Source organism: Eubalaena glacialis, chromosome 4, assembly GCF_028564815.1.
Source record: "Eubalaena glacialis isolate mEubGla1 chromosome 4, mEubGla1.1.hap2.+ XY, whole genome shotgun sequence".
Taxonomy (NCBI): domain Eukaryota; kingdom Metazoa; phylum Chordata; class Mammalia; order Artiodactyla; family Balaenidae; genus Eubalaena; species Eubalaena glacialis.
Genome location: NC_083719.1, coordinates 76677093 through 76698592, shown reverse-complemented (window position 1 = coordinate 76698592; position 21500 = coordinate 76677093). Strand labels below are relative to the sequence as shown.

At 37.2% G+C, this 21500-nt stretch overlaps 1 protein-coding gene across 4 annotated transcripts in view; it reads left to right on the top strand.

Moving 5' to 3' along the window:
* MCTP1 (multiple C2 and transmembrane domain containing 1) overlaps nucleotides 1-21500 on the top strand; it is a 562693-nt gene that overhangs the window by 448712 nt on the left and 92481 nt on the right. For all 4 annotated transcript variants that reach the window (XM_061188003.1, XM_061188002.1, XM_061188001.1 and 1 more), the window contains one exon: nucleotides 12868-12987. In XM_061188003.1, the coding sequence (XP_061043986.1) occupies nucleotides 12868-12987 (120 nt within the window). The remainder of the gene's footprint in view (nucleotides 1-12867; nucleotides 12988-21500) is intronic.

Sequence of the window (21500 nt, the reverse complement as noted above, 5' to 3'; positions counted from 1 at the left end):
TTGGACAGAAGAAAACCCCATTTCATAGAAGCCATGTGAATAGCTAACTTTGATTATTCAGAGCCACGCAAGAGAGTGAGGAAAAGGAAGAATGAAATTGTTTCTACAAACCTCATTTTGACCATTAGTGTTTTACCTCTTTGACATGCCAAACCTTTACCAGAGCACCTAAAAAGTGGTATTCCATTTAGTAGTTATCCCAGAGCAAGAGGAAGGAGAAGAAGTAGAGATAGAAAAAAATCTACAAATTGAATAATCAGTCCCTAAATAATTGAGACCTTCAGAGCATCAACATTCACTATAAAATCCTTTACCCTAGAGGCAGTGGAGCCTTGTGGGAAAAGCACACTGGATTGGGAGTTAGCTGACTTTGCCACTCAGTAGAGGATGTCCTTAGACAAGTTTAACCTCCTGAGCCTCAGTTTCCTCATTCATAAAATGAATATAGTCTCAGCCTTCCCAGCCTTCCTTGCAGGACTTTCCCCCTAAAGTTCATTTTATGCAATGTGATATAAGATACTTATTAGGAAAAATTATGTCATTTACCTTTCAGTAAATTATAGATTTTCAAAATAACCATTCTGAATACTTATGATTAAAATGTAGGTTGCTCTTCTTTCGACAAAATTCAACACCCATTTATGATAAAAACCCTCCAGAAAGTAGGCATAGAGGGAACTTACCTCAACATAATAAAGGCCATATATGACAAACCCACAGCCAACATCATTCTCAATGGTAAAAAACTGAAACCATTTCCACTAAGATCAGGACCAACACAAGGTTGCCCACTCTCACCACTGTTATTCAACATAGTTTTGGAAGTTTTAGCCACAACAATCAGAGAAGGAAAAGAAATAAAAGGAATCCAAATTGGAAAAGAAGAAGTAAAGCTGTCACTGTTTGCAGATGACATGATACTATACATAGAGAATTCTAAAGATGCTACCAGAAAACTACTAGAGCTAATCAATGAATTTGGTAAAGTAGCAGGATACAAAATTAATGCACAGAAATCTCTTGTATTCCTATACACTAATGATGAAAAATCTGAAAGAGAAATTAAAGAAACACTCCCATTTACCATGGCAACAAAAAGAATCAAATACCTAGGAATAAACCTACCTAGGGAGACAAAAGACCTGTATGCAGAAAACTCTAAGACACTGATAAAAGAAATTAAAGATGATACAAACAGATGGAGAGATATACCATGTTCCTATATTGGAAGAATCAACATTATGAAAATGACTATACTACCCAAAGCAATCTACAGATTCAATGCAATCCCTATCAAATTACCAATTGCATTTTTCACAGAACTAGAACAAAAAATTTCACAATTTATATGGAAACACAAAAGACCCCAAATAGCCAAAGCAATCTTGAGAAAGAAAGACGGAGCTGGAGGAATCAGGCTCCTGGGCTTCAGACTATACTACAAAGCTACAGTAATCAAGACAGTATGGTACTGGCACAAAAACAGAAATATAGATCAATGAAAGAGGGTAGAAAGCCCAGAGATAAACCCACGCACATATGGTCACCTTATCTTTGATAAAGGAGGCAAGAATACACAATGGAGAAAAGACAGCCTCTTCAATAAGTGGTGCTGGAAAAACTGGACAGCTACATGTAAAAGAATGAAATTAGAACACTCCCTAACACCATACACAAAAATAAACTCAAAATGGATTAAAGACCTAAATGTAAGGCCAGACACTATAAAACCCTTAGAGGAAAACATAGGCAGAACACTCTATGATATATATCACAGCAAGATCCTTTTGACCCACCTCCTAGAGAAAGGGAAATAAAAACAAAAATAAACATATGGGACCTAATGAAACTTAAAAGCTTTTGCACAGCAAAGGAAACCATAAACAAGACGAAAAGACAACCCTCAGAATGGGAGAAAATATTTGCAAATGAAGCAACTTTCAAAGGATTAATCTCCAAAATGTACAGGCAGCTCATGCAGCTCAATATCAAAAAAACAAACAACCCAATCCAAAAATGGGCAGAAGACCTAAATAGACATTTCTCCAAAGAAGATATACAGATTGCCAACAAACACATGGAAGGATGTTCAACATCACTAATCATTAGAGGAATGCAAATCAAAACTACAATGAGGTATCACTTCACACCAGTCAGAATGGCCATCATCAAAAAATCTACAAACAATAAATGCTGGAGAGGGTGTGGAGAAAAGGCAACCCTCTTGCACTGTTGGTGGGAATGTAAATTGATACAGCCACTATGGAGAACAGTATGGAGGTTCCTTAAAAAACTAAAAATAGAACTACCATGTGACCCAGCAATCCCACTACTGGGCATACACCCTGAGAAAACCATAATTCAAAAAGAGTCATGTACCACAATGTTCATTGCAGCTCTATTTACAATAGCCAGGACATGGAAGCAACCTAAGTGTCCATGGACAGATGAATGGATAAGGAAGATGTGACACATATATACAATGGAATATTACTCAGCCATAAAAAGAAATGAAACTGAGTTATTTGTAGTGAGGTGGATGGACCTAGAGTCTGTCATACAGAGTGAAGTAAGTCAGAAAGAGGAAAACAAATACTGTATGCTAACACATATATATGGAATAAAAAAAAAAAAAAAGGTTCTGAAGAACCTAGGGGCAGGACAGGAATAAAGACGCAGACATAGAGGATGGACTTGAGGACACGGGGAGGGGGAAGGGTAAGCTGGGACAAAGTGAGAGAGTGGCATGGACATATATACACTACCAAATGTAAAGTAGGTAGCTAGTGGGAAGCAGCCGCATAGCACAGGGAGATCAGCTCGGTGCTTTGTGACCACCTAGAGGGGTGGGATAAGGAGGGTAGGAGGGAGACGCAAGAGGGAAGGGAAATGGGGATATATGTATATGCATAGCTGATTCACTTTGTGATACAGCAGAAACTAACACACCATTGTAAAGCAATTATACTCCAATAAAGATGTTAAAAAAAAAATGCAGGTTGCTTTTAAAGCCTGGCACAAATAGATACTGAAGGATTGTGTTTTGTGATGTTAATGATAAAATCATATGCAAGATAACACTGATTTAGATAGAAGGTATTTGGATTTAAAAGTGAAAAAAATGTACGGACAGGAATTGACATTCTTAAAGTTGGTAGTTCAGAACAAGATACTTTTATATCTAGGGGTATGAGAATGTTAAAAATTGTTAACATTTAAAAACCTAATTTTTTCAACTCCAGACTTCACAAAATCTACAATGTATGCTAATGTCATTTACTAGCAATAATGAGTTTCTCTAAAGATCTGGATTTTTCTTGCTCTGATTATTAGTAAAACATTTCACTGCAACCCCTCATAAGTTTAATATTGGGTTGGCCAAAAAGTGCCTTCAGTTTTTAAGTAAAAATAAAAGACACATTTTTCATTTTCACCAAGAACTTTATTGAACAACGTATTCACCCTTTTGTTCCACTGCCTTCTGCCATTTTTCAGGCACCTTCGTAATTCCATCTTCCCAAAACTTTTTATCTTTTTGAGCAAAGAACTGTTCCAGGTGCCTTTTACAGTCTTCCAGGGAATTGAAATTTTTCCATTAAGAGAATTTTGTAAAGACTGAAATAAATGGAAATCCAAAGATGCAATGTCTGGTGAATACAGCGGTGAATCAGAACTTCCCAGCCAAGCTGTAACAGTTTTTGCCTGGTCATCAAAGAAACATATGGTCTTGCATTATCCTGATGGAAGATTATGTGTTTTCTGTTGACTTATTCTGGATGCTTTTCGTCAAGTGCTGCTTTCAGTTGGTCTATTGGATGCAGTACTTGTTGGAATTAATGGTTTGGTTTTCCTTAAGGAGCTCATAATAGAGGACTCCCTTCCAATCCCACCATATACACAACATCACCTTCTTTGGATGAAGACCTGCCTTTGGTGTGATTGGTGGTGGTTCATTTCACTTTCCCCACAATCTCTTCCATTCCACGTTATCGTACAGTATCCACTTTTCATTACCCGTCACAATTTGTTTTAAAAACAGAACGTTTTCATTGCGTTTCAGTAGAGAATCGCATGCAGAAATATGGTCAGGAAGGTTTTTTTCTCTTAACTTATGTGGAACCCAAACATCAAAGCGATGAACATAACCAAGCTGGTGCAAATGATTTTCAATGCTCTGGATATTTTGATTATGTCAGCTATCTCCCGTGTGGTATAACGTTGATTGTTCTCAATTAATATCTCTATTTGATTGCTATCCACTTCAACTGGTCTACCCGACCATGGAGCACTGTCCAGCGAGAAATCTCCAGCACAAAACTTTGCAGACCACTTTTGACATGCTTGATCAGTCACAGCACCTTCTCCATACACTGCACAAATCTTTTTTTGTGTTTCAGTTGCCTTTTTACCTTTCTTGAAAAAATAAAGCATAATATGCCAAAAATGTTGCTTTTTTTCTTCCATCTTCAATAATAAAATGGCTACACAAAAATTCACCAGTTTTGATAAGCTTTTTTTTAAATGCACGCTGGTATGACAGCTGTCACATACAATCTAACAAAATTGTTTTGAATGAAGTTAAAGACAACTAAGTGCTACTAGAGCCATCTTATGGAAAAAAACCGAACGAACCTTTTGGCCAACCCAATACTTATGACTTCCTTCCAACAAACCCCTTCCTCCCAGACCACACAGAAATCCCTCTAAGGAGCACCATCCATCTTCTATAACTGCTCGAAGAACAATTGACTTATCTTGGAGTATTATAAAGTCTCTGTTATTTTTCAGAAACAATTTTAAATATGAAAAGCATAAAATTGACATTACTTACATTGGTATAGTACTTTCTGATAAAGCATTTTCACGTATATTACATAATTTGTTTCCCACAGCCTACTTGTGAAATAGACAGGTATTACCATTTCCATTTTATAGATAATAGACTAAAATAAAAGAGAATAACTGACCTTCCCAAGGTCCTATGATGATCAGATAGCAGAAATGGAACTAAAAGCACTTCTTCAGGCTCCTGGTCCAGACCATATTTTACTCTACCATACTGTCTCCTTGGAGAGAAAATATGTATCAGTTAGCATTTGCTGTATAACAAACCACTCCATTAGTAGCACAAAGCAACTACCATTTATTTAGTGATGATTCTGTAGGTGAACAAGTTGGATCAGGCTCAGCTGGGTATTTCTTTTGTTCTCAGCTGGGCTCACTTATGCATCTCTGGTCAGCTTCTGGCCAGTTAGGCAACTTTGCTTCTGGATGCTGTCTGGCTTCCAACTGGGGCAATGGAGACAACTGTATCACATGTTTCTTATCATTCAGCAGACTAGCCTGTGCTTGTTGACATGGGCTTAGGGTTTGAAGAGTGCAGAGGGAAAAACCCAATGAGCAAGTGCTTTTTAAGCCTCTGTGTTCAGCATTTTTACAACTCTTCCCTCGGCCAAAACAAGTCCTATGTCTAATCTCAGTGTCATCATGGGAGAGTATTTCAAAAGGCCTGGATACATGGAGATATGAACAAATTGGGGTCATTACTGCATGTAATCACTATAAGCTAAATATAAAAATACTGAAAATGGCACTCGCTTTATCAGCTCTTCCTATTGTAGTTGACGTAGCTTTTTAAACGTAGCTCTAATGCTTGAATCCACCCTATGGATTCTAGAGTGGAATAGGGAAAGTGATGAGCTACAAGAAGGGCCAAAAAAATTATAAATAGTATGAGCCAGTATATTCCTACTTGTAATAATACCTAATGCTTATTGAGCATCTTACAGGTGCCAAGCACTAGGCTAATTCCATCTCAAATCTGTAAATAGTATAGTTTTAACTTTCAGATTATAAAATTAAGAGTAATCTAGTAATACATCACATAGATAGTGACTAGTAAGCTTGGATAAAAACATGGGCCTGATTCAAACTCCCATGCTCTTTCTAGTGCATCACACTGAAGAAGCTTTTTTAGGGATCCCATGGTTGTGGCTAACAGTCCAAGGCAGATTGACAAAGAGCTTCTACCATCCAGGATAATGTGTAAAACTCACAATATCCTTTTTCTAATGAAGAAGGTTGTGTGTACTTCTAATGTCCCATGAAGATGTTCTGATACAGAGTTTTAGTAGTAAATCACAACCATCTAGTAATTTGCAAAAAGGAAACCACCAAATACTTGGAATAATTTTAGTTTCTAATGAGCAAGGCTAACTAATGTAGGGCTAGATGTTTTGTTTGGAATGGGGTCATGGATTTTATGAAAGTAAAATATAGATAGTCCAAGTTTCCTTATTAAAAGTGTTGGGGGGAGTGGGGGAAAAGGCAAGGAGAATGTGACAGAGAGAGAGAGAGAGGAAAAATAAGGAAAGGATGTCATAGTGATGAAGTCAAAGGAAATTAAACACTGTACAAATGTGCAGGAGTCCTTATTACCTAGTTTAACCTGGAGAAATTCTAGAATCATCAGATCCTCTCTCCATGTCCCATGCAGGCAAAAAGGTTTCTGGATATATGGGTCGCAAAAAATCCTAGGCATTTTGGGGTTTATATTTTTTTTAAATTGCTTTTTTGGTCCCATTTTAGCCCACTATGTCTCTTTTTTTCAAACCCCAAACTTATGAAAAGTGTGGTCAGTACCAAGGACAGATCCTGCATTGTCTTAGCCTTCCTGGAGTTTTTCTGAGCTTCCTTCTTTCTCCTGCTGCCCTGGTGAAACACTGAAGACCCATCCAGGAGTGTTTTGGTATTTTGTAGGAAAAAGGAAAGGATCCCATCTTCATGCAAGTGGGCTCCAGGGAGAAAAGAAGCTTCAGTGTGCAGAGAATAAGCTAAAAGACCCCTTTCTTCCTCTGAGAGCTCTTTGTTAGAGGATCATCGCCATTGACAAGTATTAGAATCATCACTAGTACTATAGAGAATAATTGCTTTTTTCTTAGTGATTCTTAGCAATATGAGTCCAGAGACCATGTCTTATCGTAATTTTGAACACCCAGTATTGCATAGCACATAGGTGTTTAATAAATACCTTTTATTGTTAATCTGTGTCCATCCTCTTTTTCTTTTTTTAAATTGAGGTATAATTGACATTTAACACTATATTAGTATCAGGTGTTCAACATAATGACTCAATATTTGTATACATTGTGAAGTGATCACCTGCAATAAATCTAATTACCACCCCTCACCGTACATAGTTACAAGTATTTTTTTTTATGAGGACTTTTAAGATTTATTCCTTTAGCAACTTTCAAATATGCAGTACAGTATTGTTGACTATAGTCATCATGCTGTACACAATATTCCTATGACTTGTTATTTTATAATTGGAAGTTTGTACCTTTTGACCCTCTTAGCCCATTTCACCCACCTGCCTCACCTCTGGCAACCACTAATCTGTTTTTTTAATTATTTGTTTGTTTCATTTTTAGATGCCACATATATGTGAGATCATATGGTGTCTTTCTCTGACTTATTTCACTTAGCATAATTCACTTAGCATAATGCCCTCTATGTCCATCTTGGTTATTGCAAATGGCAAGATTCCATTCTTTTTATGGCTGAATAGTATTGCACTGTATATATATCATAACTTCTTTATCCATTCATCCATTGATGGGCACTTAGGTTGTTCCCATATCTTGGCTATTGTAAATAATGCTGCAATGAACATGAGGGTGCTTATATCTTTTTGAATTAGTATTTTCATTTTCTTCAGATAAATACACAGAAGTGAATTGCTAGATCATATGGTAGATCTGTTTTTAATTTTTTGAGGAACCTCCATACCGTTTTCCATAGTGGCTGTACCAATCTGCATTCCCACTAAGAGTGCACGAGGGATCCCTTTTTTCCACATTCTCACCAACACTTGCTATTTCTTGACTTTTTGATAATAGCCATTCTAACAGGTGTGAGGTGATATCTCAGTGTGGTTTGATTTGCATTTCCCTGATGATTAAATGATTAGCATCTTTTCATGTGCCTGTTGGCCATCTTCTTTGGAAAAAATGTGCCTTCAGATCCTCTGCCCATTTTTAAATCAATTTGCTTGGTTTTTGGCTATTGAGTTGTATGAGTTTTTATATATTTTGGATATTAACCCCTTATCAGATGTATAATTTGCAAATATTTTCTCCCATTCAGTAGATTGGCTTTTCATTTTGTCGATGATTTCCTTTGCTGTGCATAAGCTTTTTAGTTTGTTGTAGTCCTACTTGTTTATTTTGGCTTTTGTTGCCTTTATTTTGGGAGTCAGATCCAAAAAATCATAGCCAAGATCGATGTCAAGGAGCTTATTGCCTATGTTTTCTTCTAGGAGTTTTATGGTTATAGGTCTTACATTCAAGTCTTTAATCCATTTTGAGTTAATTTTTGTGTATGGTGTAAGACAGCCTAGTTTTATTCTTTTGCATGTGGCTGTCCAGTTTTCCCAACACCATTTATTGAAGAAACTTCCCTTTCCACAAGAAGAGAAAATTACAGGCCAGTATCCCTGATGAACACAGATGAAAGAATTCTCAACAAAATATTAGCAAACTGAATTCAACAATACATTAAGAGGATCGTATACTATCATTAAGTGGGATTTATTCCAGGGATGCAAGGATGCTTCAATATCCACAAATCAATCAACAGGATATACAACATTAATAAAATGAAGGATAAAAATCATATGATCATCTCAATAAATGCAGAAAAAGCATTTGACAAAATTCAACATCCATTTATGATTAAAAAAACTCTCAACAAAGTGAGTATAGATGCAACATACCTCAGTATAACCAGGGCCATATATGATAGTACACAGCTAACATCATACTCAATAGTGAAAAGCTGAAAGTTTTTCCTCTAAGGTCAGGAACAAGACAAGGATGCCCACTTTGTGACTTTTATTTTACATAGTGTTGTAAGTCCTAGTCAGAGTAATTAAGCAAGAAAAAGAAAGGAAAGTCATCCAAATTGGAAAGGAAAAAGTAAAACTGTCACTATTTGTGGATGACATGATTTTGCATATAGAAAACCCTAAAAACTCCACCAAAAAACTATTAGAACTAATAAATGAATTCAGTAAAGTTGCAGGATACAAAATCAATATACAAAAATCTATTGCATTTCTATACACTAACAATGTACTATCAGAAAGAGAAATTAAGAAAACAATCCCATTTACAGTTGCATCAAAAAGAATAAGATACTTAGTAATAAATTTAACCAAGAAAGTGAAATACCTATACACTAAAAACTACACGACAGTGATGAAAGAAATTGAAGACAAAAGTAAATGGAAACGTATTCCTTGCTCACAGATTGAAAGAATTAGTATTATTGAAATGTCCATATTACCCACAGCCATGTACAGATTCAATGCAATCCCTATCAAAATTCCAACAATATTTTTCACAGCAATAAGCATTCCTAAAATTTGTATGAAACCACAAAAGACACCAATAGCCAAAGCAATCTTGAGAAAGAAGAGCAAAGCTGGAGGCATCATGCTCCCTGATTTCAAACTAAACTACAAAGCTATAGTAACCAAAACAGTATGGTATTGGCATAAAAACAGACACCTAGATCAATGGAACAGATTAGAGAGCCCATAAATAGGATCATGCACATATGGTCAATTAATTTACAACAAAGTAGGCAAGAATATATCATGCTGTTTCTTTTTTTGGCCTTTTGAAATCTTCAATTAAATTTTGAGAAAAAAAATAAATGCTTTTGTATTTATAGTTTATTCAAAGCTCTCTTGTTTGTTTGTTTTTTAAAGATATTTTCAAGAGCAAGGGCTCTTTACTTAGTTATCCAAACATTAGATTCTTAAAGAGCACATAATGGGGAAGGAGACTATTTTTCCACTACGAGAATTTATAAAGCTAATGCAATTTCTTTCTTTGTCTCTCTCTTCTATATCTTTTCCCATCCTGTGTTCTGGTGTTCATGTTGTTAGGGCATATTAAGACCATATGTATTCATAAGAAGTGTTCTGTCACTTCTGAGTGCTATATTTTAAGAAAGCTATTGATATATTGATTTGGATGTGGTGAGAGGATGTCCACAATGGAGAAGTGTCCAGAAACCATACCTTATAACTGGTACTTTAAGCAACTAGTGATGTTGAACCTAGAGAAGAAAAAGACATGATAGGTGGATTGATTACTTGCAGAATTATCATATGAAAAGTTTACTTGGTGCAATACCTGGCCTACAACTAACACTAATACATAAAGGAACAAGAAATTCACTCTGGGTAACACCAGGACTCTAACACCAATGAGTGGCCATTACAAGGAGGAATATATTTGCTCAATAGGTTAAAAATCATTACAATTGGTGATATTTAGCAATGGAATAATCTGAGTCCCATCCATGAGACCAGAATACACTGAGTCAAGTGAATGTACTTGGAAAAGGCAACTATATAGGAAGGTCTAAGAGGAAAGACAGTTCATGACTGCATAGCCAGAATGGAAAGACAATTTTTCTAGAAGTACTAAGGTACTTCTTCTACCTTATGTGCCTCAGGGAGAAATTCATTAGTGCTATCACAGGTTGTAATTCTGAATACATTTTCCAGATGTCACTTGGTTTTAAATAGTGGCTCTATAGGACTTTTACTAATGCAAATAATTAAGTAGACTTATGTTAAATGACTTGGGAACCCAGTATCCATTTATTCATTAATTCAGCAAATATATATTTATTGAGCATCTACTATGCCCCAAGCACCATTCTATGCTCTGGGGATAGAACAGTGAGCAAAAAGAAAAAAAATCCCTTCCTTTAAAGAGCTTATATTTTAGTGATTGTCTAAATTTTACAAATAAATATGTAAAGAATTAATATGGATTCTAGCAAAAAATAATTTTCTCTTTTATATATGTTGATGTCTATCAAATTTGCCTTAAATCACTTCCTGAATAAAAAATTATATTTTTAAAATATACTTTAATAGAATAATCATAGCCATCAGTTATAATTTGTATCATCTTTAAATATATTGTATATATTTCAAAAATTAAATAGAAATATTTTCCTTTTCTAGAAATCTTTATACTTTTCTGGTGAAAGAGAATATATGGCTCATGTTCCACGCATTAACATATTTGAGATTTTTCTTATTCAAGAACTTGAATCTATGGTTACCATGTAATTCTGTACAAAATTCATTTCTTGGCTTACTAAACCATTATTTATGCTTTTTGGTGTCCATGTGGGTTATGAATATCAAAGAATTCAGTAAAATATACAGTCTTCAAAATTTAATATCACATTAAAAAAATCCCTGATGGTACAGTAACATCATGAAGTCATTTTAAATATTAGAGAAAGGATGTTAGAGGGGATCAGATCTACAGACCTATGTTGAGAAATGAAAACACTGAGGGAGAGTGATTTTCTAAGGCCCAGAACCAGTCTTCTGGCCCGTGGGCCAGAGGTCCCTCTACCACTCCATACAGGTTCATTTTCTCTGCAGTTTGAATAGGCTGTGGGCTTGGCTGAGGTTTGTTAAGAAGGCTGCGAACAGCCCATGCTGCTGTGCCTGATGTGAGTGTTCTTAGGGCACTGCTCCTAACCCTTCTGGTCTGTCAAAGGCAGGATGTTTGCATGACCCCAACCAGCTGGCTCAAATTCCCAATTATACTTTGGTTCAGCTAAAGCTTAGCAGGCAGATGACTTTCTAGTTTTCAGTATTAGAATATGTACTACCTGAGGACCTTAGTTAATAAATAGTTAACTTTCTCAATTTTGTAAGGTATTGATATCATTTACACAATACTTTTTTTGAGCACTTACTGAGTACCAAGCAGTGTGTTAAATCCTTAACACATTTCAACTATTTAATTGTCACAGCCTCTCAGGTGGATACTCTTATCATCCCCATTTTACAGAAGAAGAAACTAAAGGGAGGATATATACCATGCCAGAGGTTATAGGACTAGTTAGCACCAAGGGTGGAATCTGGCTCTTAACTACCATCTGACTTAAATTACCTTAATTTGGCAGCAGGGGCCACAGACCCAGAGAATTTAGATGATCTGTGCAGGGTTATAAGAGTCTGGTGGGGAATGGGGGTGAGTCACACTTTATAACCATTGCTGGTTATTTTATGATGCAGATGCTCTTAAAATGGTTCCTTCTGCCAGCCTAGGTGAGTTCTTAAACTTACTTTCCTCATACAATTTTAAAAATCATTTACATACTTAGAGAAGTAGGTAGTTTTAAAAGATAATAAAGGTAGACATTTAAAATTTTCCTTTGACAAAGTTTCTCCATTTTTTTAATAGCTGTTTGATTTCTATGGCAAGGCTGAATTTTTTATACTTGTTGGTAGCAGTGCTATTATTCATAATGTGAAATCTTGGGAGCTCTCTGGTGTAGACTTGGTATTTTCATCTGCCTATTATGCTTGTTACATTGTATTATCCAAGTGAGATTTAAAAAAAGTTTCTGATATTAAATGGTGATTCATCCTTTATCATCAAGGCAGATAGACCAGTTATTTCTGACAATGTAGTGAAGCTCATTTTGCTGCCTTTCTTTTTTAAAACTTTATTTTGTCCGACCTAACAATAATTTCACTGGAGGAGAAAAATTAAAATTGCCTCATTGACAATGTAGTGATATCAGTTTTTCCTTCATAGAAATTAAACAAAGTAAAAATCTTAGTGACTTTCCAGGGGTCGGTTGTGCTTTTAGAAAAATGCCTAACAAGTTCTCAAGTTTTTGTTTTCAAGACAAATCTTTCTGTTCTGAAGCATTTAATTGTGTGCTTTTTTGAAGTGCAGTATGGATAAGAGAGGCCATTTAATGAAATTCAGAGTTAACTCATCTTTTTCTTCTTCCTTCTCTTTCCTCCAGCTCTTTCTCTTTGTTGTCTGGAACTTTGAGCTCTACATGATACCAATGGTTTTGTTGTTACTATTGACATGGAACTACTTCTTGATAATATCAGGGAAAGATACCAGGCAACGCGATACAGTAAGTCTCTACTTTCTTATTTGCGTGTGTTTTTGTTCTTATTCCTAGTCTCTCCAGCAAGATCAACATTGAATTCGGTTTTGCAAACCAGAAATTCTGTCTGTAAATACTCAAGTTTGGAGGAAAGTTTTATCAGTTCAAAACTAACAACTCTTTGGTCCTAACACAATAGAAAGTATTCACCTATTTCTAGCATTACTCATTTTGGTAGGAACTAAAATTGAGAGCACACCAAAGAATGAGTTATGATTTTTAGGTATAAATCGGTTATTCCAAATGATTATTTCTTTTATGCTCCTTACTTGTTTTTATGTCTTAATGAATCCTGAGTTAAGACATAATATCACAAAATTATCTATGGTCAGACCAAACGAATGTATTTTATCTAAGACAGTTCTCTGTGGTCTGTCTTTGGAGGGAAGGAAGACTTGATGGTTGTTGGCCTAGAAAAGTGCATAAGGTACCTTAATTCAGTGTTCATTCACTGAACAACAACAAATACCCTTCTCTGTGTCAGGGGTGTATTAGGATGCTGGCTCATGGATCAAGAGCTTTCACTTAACCTAAGGAAAGTTATATTGCACTCACTTGCCCTCTCCGGCATTTTTGAAAGTTTTTAGAATGTGTGAGACAACCTTTTCTCTCTCAGAGAGTTTTAGACTGAGAAGCAGAAGCTAGCCACATTATAATCACGTTTGTTATTCTCCCACTAGTCTTCATTCCCCTTAGGCTATCTCAGTCACTACACCCCTAGCAAACATACAGCTTGAAAAACTTTCCCATATGTAAATAAATGGGAGGGGAATGTCTTATCCACATAGAACATTTGCAATTTTATAATTCTGTAGACAGCTGTTGAGAATAATTTAAGGGTTTGTCAAACATAAGGATCTATTTGGTAGCTATTTGTCCACATCAGATTACACTGATTTTTTTTTTTTTTTTTTTTTGCCATTAAGGGCCTCCATTTGATTGATAATCAGGACTTTTGCCAACTATTGTGCCCATAATGACGCAGGAAACAGAGTTATTTGATCATAAGTTTAGCAGTATTATATAATACTTTGTTATAATAGCATCATAATGATTGCACAGACATACCCATGACATAAAAGAATTTTCTTTTTAAATAACTCAAGCAAAATAAACTTTAAATGGTTACACAAGCAAAATAGACTTCTTCAAAATAATTTTCTTTATCATCAAAATAAAAGAAAAATCCAGATGCACAACCATCAAGTACCATGGCAAGGTTGCCAACAACACACCATGTTTATTTCCCTATGTTATTTGATATATTTCTGTCTCTCTCATGAGATTATAAATTTGAGGTAGGGAACTGTTCATCTTTGTACTTGCCACCGTCTCTAGCACGTGTTTTGCAAATTAGAGGTGTTCAAACATTTTTTTGTAAAGTTTATCAAACCAAACATGAGATTGCTATTAGAGATTTTAATGGTTAGGCAGCATCAGCAGACAAGACATTGTTATTATTATTGGCAAGGATTTATGGATATATATTTAACCTGCACATTGAGAGACAAGCCCCAAATGCCATAAGCCTTGGTGTCATGGGGACTAATAGGTACTTTTGTCAATTAATCCAGGATGTTTTCTTTAAGAAGATAGGACTCTCTGAGACAAGTCCTTTTTGTCCCATTTATTTCCAGGAGGTTGTCGAGAGAGAAGAAAATCTACTTTTTTTTTTTAATTTAATTTAATTAATTTATTTTTTATACAGCAGGTTCTTATTAGTTATCTATTTTATACATATTAGTGTATATATGTCAATCCCAATCTCCCAATTCATCCCACGAAAATCTACTTTTCATTCAGTTGCCTTGAGACAAATCTGCAAATAAGAATGTTTGCAAAAAAGTGGTAACTTAGTTTCAGCTTCTTAATCCTATGAGGGGGCTTATCTTCAATATTTAGTCATTGGTTTGAGTATTCTTAGTAAAAAATTCTGAAACTATAGACTTTGCTTGTTATTTTCTTCAGAATATACCTGCCTTGGCTGGAAAGGTCCACTTTTAGAGGGAAAGTAATAATATATAATGTATCCCCTTGTACTTAAAATTCTCTGAGAATTTTTATAAGCCTATTGAAAAGTTAACATATTATATAAATTTTTCTACTGCCCTTTTTCCCCCAAAATATAACTCTGATATAGTACTTACAAATCCTTCCTTGTGGGCATATCTCTGACTGAATCCCCCTTTTAGCCATGGACGATATTTTATTCCCCAACACAGGCCACTGTGAAACATGCTACAGTCTAACTTTCATGGAATGCCAACTACACTCCATAACTCCCCGTGATTGCCTTTTATTTGCCCAAAACACACATATCCACATATTCTGTTCTTTCCAGGCACCAGAGCAGCAATCACAACGCTTCATTCAGCTTCTCATTCACTGGCTCAGCTGAGACCTTACGTAACTCTTAAATCCAATTTGTCTAATTATGTGTTTTCTGCCATACCCAGCTGTGCATTTGAACTGGTTGCTCCTTTTGAAAAGAAACCTGGGTTATACTTTGCTGGTTACAGATTGCACACACACACACACACACACGCACACACATATTCACAAGCACATGTATGTAAATTAAGAGAAAGTGTTTGTAGGGTTGCTATGCTGTGCCTGACTACTTATCTACTGCATAGTGGATAGCCCTGGAAGAATGGTACTTTGCCCTAAGTCCTTATTGGTATCCCCAAAACAATGCAGAATTTTTCAGCATGTGTGAAAACTTTAGGGAATCTCTGAAGTGCATTAATCACACCATTGGCTGATTCCAAATCAGGAAACTTTCTGTTTCAGGAAAAGCAGGGGGCGGGGGAGGGCGGTGGATATTCTGTCGCACACAAAAAATCATCTGTACGTTATTCAGCTGAGAAAATTCAATTAGGATGAAAATTATAAAAGAAAAACAAATCAAAATAAACTTCAGGTTTGTGTAGCAAAAGAGAAAAGAAAATAATATTTCCAAGACATAAGAAGTTGTAAGAGAAAAGGAAAAAAATACTGTAAAAGATAAAAAGTACATAGTTGGGTAAAAATTCTGTCTTCAAAATATTGGTGGATAGTTGAGATTAATACTAAAATAGGAAAGGATTTCTTTGTCTATTTATTGTTTATTAAGGAGACCATTTCCTTTTTGGAGACTGAAAGATCACAGGAACTGAAATCCCCCTGTACCTTTTCCCCATCATGGTGCCTGTTCTAGTTTAATGAAAAAAATGAGATGTAATCCTTGCCAAGTAAGTTTTGCTGCATATAATGAGCTGAGCCCGTTGAGGACAGGATAAGGAAACAGCCGTTCCTGAGTCTAATGCTGTAGACTTAGAGATGCACATGAGAAAGAGGTGTGGTTAGCAATGGTATTTCACCTCTGCTGTTTCTCAGTCAGACTTGTTAAAAATAAGCAATTCTAGATCTAAGTCTATCTCTACTTGGACCATGACATTAAAATTTATAGCATAAGAATTGTTAGACTTTTCCAGAGAAAACTGTTTAATACAAACTTCATTCAGAAATGTCTGTGGCATGAATGTCATACTTCTCTTGGTTTAAGCCATCACTCCAGAACCAGGGGAAAATCACCCCTGCATTGCCCATTGGGCTTGTACCAACTATCCACATTACAGTTACTATAAACTGAGATTTTGTAAGAGTAGATGCCAGGAAGTGATCTTTACTTTGGAGTTAAAAATTTTCGAATCCTCATTACACCCTGGGCACTGTGTTAAGCACTTTCTTTTATCATGTCATTTAGTTTTCCCCCAGGAGAGAGAAGATGATTGTGTCAGCCCAGCCCATGTGTTGGGGCCTCCTAAATCAGGTGACCGCCTATTCTCTTCTCTGTGACAAGGAAGGGAACATACGTGGAAGAAGCATGGCTACAAGAGCCCTTCCTTGGGAGAGGGGAAATCAAATCTCAGAGGATGAAAGAAACAGGTTGGCCAAAGAAACCAGAGCTCTATTATACTCTCACTGAGACAGGTATCATCATTACTACTTCACATACAGGGAAACAGGGTAGAGAGGTTAAATAGTTCCAAAGGCACACAGTTAGTTAGAACGTGGCAGAGTGGGTGTTAGGATCTGTCAGTCTTTCTGAAATTTGCACTCCTTATCACACCTCTCAACTACATTTCCTCTTGAGGCTATATTTTGGTCCATCCCAGGTCTCCCTGGGTACCTTTTGAGCACATTTCTCCTTTAAGCTTCAGAATGGTCAGTAGTACTGACTCTATCTTTAAGCAAACAGATTGTTGGAAAACCCTCATTTTCCCCACTCCACCCCCATGTCCTCCTCACCTCTCATTCAGGAAAATGGAGCAACTGGAATGTATCAGGTATCCTGCTAAGCCTTTTAGAGACATGGTCTCCTTTAATTCTTCATAATAATTTTTTTTAATTATTATTTTTTTAACATCTTTATTGGAGTATAATTGCTTTACAATGGTGTGTTAGTTTCTGCTTTACTTCATAATAATTATATCAAGTAAATGATTCTAAATGGTTTTATCCTCATTTTACAAAAGAGGAAATTCAGAATCAAAGAGAATGATTAATAGCAAACTCCACAGAGTAAGTGGGGCGCAAACCCAGCTCTGCCCTGTTCTGAAGCCTCAGGGTATTTCTGTGGTACACGTTTGGGCATGCCTTTACCAAGGGATCCACTTTCTAAGTGTTTGGAGCCTTACCTGGAATCCCAGGTATCCCCAGATTCCTTCCTGTGCGGTACCTGGTGACCTCTCAAGAATGGGTACTGATCACCTGTTTGATCCCAGGTGACCCCGTTCATTTCAAAAAACATTCATGACCGGGAGGACTACCTTCCATCCACCCAGGTGAGCATGGAAGAAGAAATTAAAGCTAAAAATCCTTCACATTAGTGAAGAAAATCTTTGAATATCTTTGATATTCAAAAATTCTTCAAGCAGTGCTTTTTAATTACACTTTAAAAGAGCATTCATTTTTACTGTCATGATATGCCTCCCACTTAACAATCTTAGTTGCCTAATCAATAGAGTCATTAAAAGACTGAAGAGTAGGCTAGATCAATGAAATCATTCTCTGACTCATGATCTCACTGTGATACAAATTGAGCCCAAATCTGTCTGCTAAAATATTTTAGGAAATACTGAAATGTTTTGTTAGTTCCCTCACATGGCAAAGCCCTCCATGCTTCTTTTCCCCTTTAGAATAGCACTGACTATATTTGTTGTTGTTGGGACTATTCCACTTAGGCCCAGAACATTGATGTCTAGAAATAAAGCTTGTAAGGAGAGAATTTCCTTTGCCACCATAAATGCTGTTGATTGGACAATTTAGGATCATCTGCCAAAGAAACATCTGTTTGTTTGACATGATTTCCTGTAAATCAAACTCATTTATTATTTTCTCAGCCAGTACTCTCAGTTCCAAAGAAGTCCTCCTGGTGGAATATTTGAATAAGTAGACTATTGCATAAGTGAAATATTCCTAACAGGATCTGAAAAGACTGGCCAAAGCTGAGCTGAGAGGGGCGGACTCCATACGAAAAGCACTTTTGGTGCGTGGTCAGACTCTTGGCACTTCAATAAGGGTTTTATCATTCACAGAAAGTAGCATAGATCAGAGCCTCCTGAGTTTGCATCTCAGTACCAGAAAAGACCATGTACTTGCTCTTAACAGAAGCAGCACTGAGTCATACAGCCTGTAAACACATCTAAAAATTGATGATCACTCTTTTCTTTTTCCTGCTTATTTCAACAAATTTTCTCAAATTTTTAAGAAGGTCACCAGCTTGCAAAAATGTGAGGAGGGCCATGAAATGAACCAGACCTTTATTTTTCCAACACAATCACAAGCATAAAGAGGTAGAAACCAACAGCCAATCAGATGTCAGCAGAAAATTTCATCCCTTGTGACCCTCTCAAATCTGTGCAACCACTTAGATGTGCCAGATTATCACTCAGTCTACAGACTGGTGCCCTGTACACTGATGACCATCACCTCATCAGGCTCTGGACATACCCCAACAGGATTTCCACATTTTTTCCACTCTTCTCAAATGCCCCACTCCCACCACCATGCTACATTCCCTCTCTCTCAGGTGACCAAGGCCTTCTGCGTTGCAAATTTTCCTCGAGCTCCAACCCCTGAAGCCCTCTGAATTTGTTCCCAGTTTAGGGTTGCCAGATTTAGCAAGGAAAAATACAGATGCCCAGTTAAATTGGGATTTCAGATAAACAACAGGAGATATTTATATAAAAATAATATTCAGTATTTATCTAAATTCCAATTTAACTGGATGTCTTGTATTTTTCTGGCAACTTTCCCCAAAATCACAGCTTGTATTCTTACCTCAAGACTTGTAGGAAGGTGATAGTTCTGAAACAAAATGCTGATTTTTTTCCCTCTGCTACTTTTGTCTTTCCATAATATCTTTGAGCATGGCATAGAAGATTCCTCATGTGTATGTCCCACCCAAACCATATAGCTTCAGCTTTATCTCCCCTGTATTCCAGCAGGATTGTTTGTTTGTGTGTTTTTTGGTTTTGAGAATGGAATGTTTAATGAGCAAAAGGTGGAGATTGTGGGCAGAAGGGGGGAGGCACAGAAATGAAGCAGACAGTGCCCCATTCTCTTTTGTCATCTCTTTCACCCAGAAAGCAACCATTCACCGCTTGGGAGAGCAGGAAAACAAAGCTCAGAGAGCTTATGCCACTTGCAAAGGCTCACACAGCACGGTGGGACCGGAACCCACTTCTAACTGGTTCCCAGGCCTGTGTTCTCTGCCTCTCCTCCAATGCACCCATTCCACAGGCCCAGGGTCGGCAAAGACTTGGTCCACATTAACACAACAGAAAGCAAAGAAGGAAGGAATGATGCTTCTCTCTTTGTATAGTTGGGGAAACTGAGGTCTAGGATAAGGCAGTAACCTCTGCACTGGCAGTGAGTTTGTGTGGGTGGTGCTGTGTGGGACAGACGTGGTGGCCCAGGGAAGGGCAGTGCAGGTCTGGTCTTGAACTTAGTGGAGGTGCTCGTGCTGCGCCTGGAAGCCGCATGGGCACCAGAACAGATGTGCAGCGGGCCATCCGGCACGATGTGTGGCACTGTGCCAGGACAGGTGGCTGGAGCGCTTGAAGTCCTTGCTGCAGGAGCCAAACATCGAAGGGGCTGAGCTCAGAAGGCCCGCCCACGAAGAGGTGGGCACACTCCCTTGCGAGGGCCTGGCTCTCCTGGGGCACCTTGCTCTGGGATGAGCTCCAGGGCTCCTCTTCCAGCTGCACCGTGAACTTGGAGGAGACCCTGTGGGTGTTGATGAGCAGATGGGAGCCTAGGCGTGTGCAGGTCAAGGCCCCGCAGTGGAGGAGGAGGTCAAGTAGTGGTCTTCTGCCATGGGGGAAGGGGAGCTTTGAGGGATGGGGTCTTGACATGGTCTTGACAGAGGAGGACCCAGGGTGGCTGGGACAGCTATGGCGGCGGCAGCAGTATCTGCAGCCGAGTGTATTTGGAGTTTCCCAAATAGTCAAAACACTCTCTCTATAGCTTCTACTCTTTTCTTACAGAAATATATGTTTGCGAATGTAAGGTGTAGTTCTTGCTTGTCATATATATTTTATCTTTTACGAAAATTGGATCACATTAAAGGCATTGTTAGTATACCTACTTTGAGTTTCCCTCAAATTACTGGAAAACAACATGATTTTTAATGACTGAATAATTTTCACCATATGAATACTTTATTTTTTCTCAATTAAACACTCATTTTAGAAATGTTTGTTTCCAGTGTTTATGCCATCTCAAAGAACGCTGCAAAGAAACATCCTAAACAAATCTCTGAGCAGGTTGTCGGTAATGTCCTTTGACGAAGTCCTTGAAGGAGAATTTCTGGGTCAGAGTATATGCATTTTGAATATTTTTGGTAGTTAATACTGATTTGCCACCCATTAACGTTTTAATATTTTATATCTATATGCCTGGGTAACCACCAATTATCTTCATCATTTCCCCTGGCGAGCCATCTCTGACTTCCTGCCCATTCTCACCCACCCCTACCCCTACCAACCCATCTCTACCATCATATACTCCAAGAGCTTAAGTGAACCCTCCCCTCTCAGTTCCCATATCCCCCTAGCTGTGTTATAATAAAAAGCTCACCGGGGGTCTTCTTCACCTGCCCCAGACTGTTCTAACTGTATCTTCCATCTGTGTATCTAATCCCAGCACAGAACAAGATGTCTCAGATATAGCAGCACAGTAGTTGCTCAAAGAAATATTTAATGAATGAATACTAAGTATGTTAATCTGATTTTTTTTCCACATCAAAAATTGTCTAATTTTCATTCAACAAAAATGTATTGAACATTTGCAGGCACTGTGCTAGCTGTTGTCCAAAGATGATTAAGACCTGGTCCCAGTAAATCTATTATACTTCAATAAAAATAAAAGAAAGAGAGAGAGATGGAAAAGAAGGAGAGAAAAAAAGACCTGGTCCTTGCCCATGACAGTTT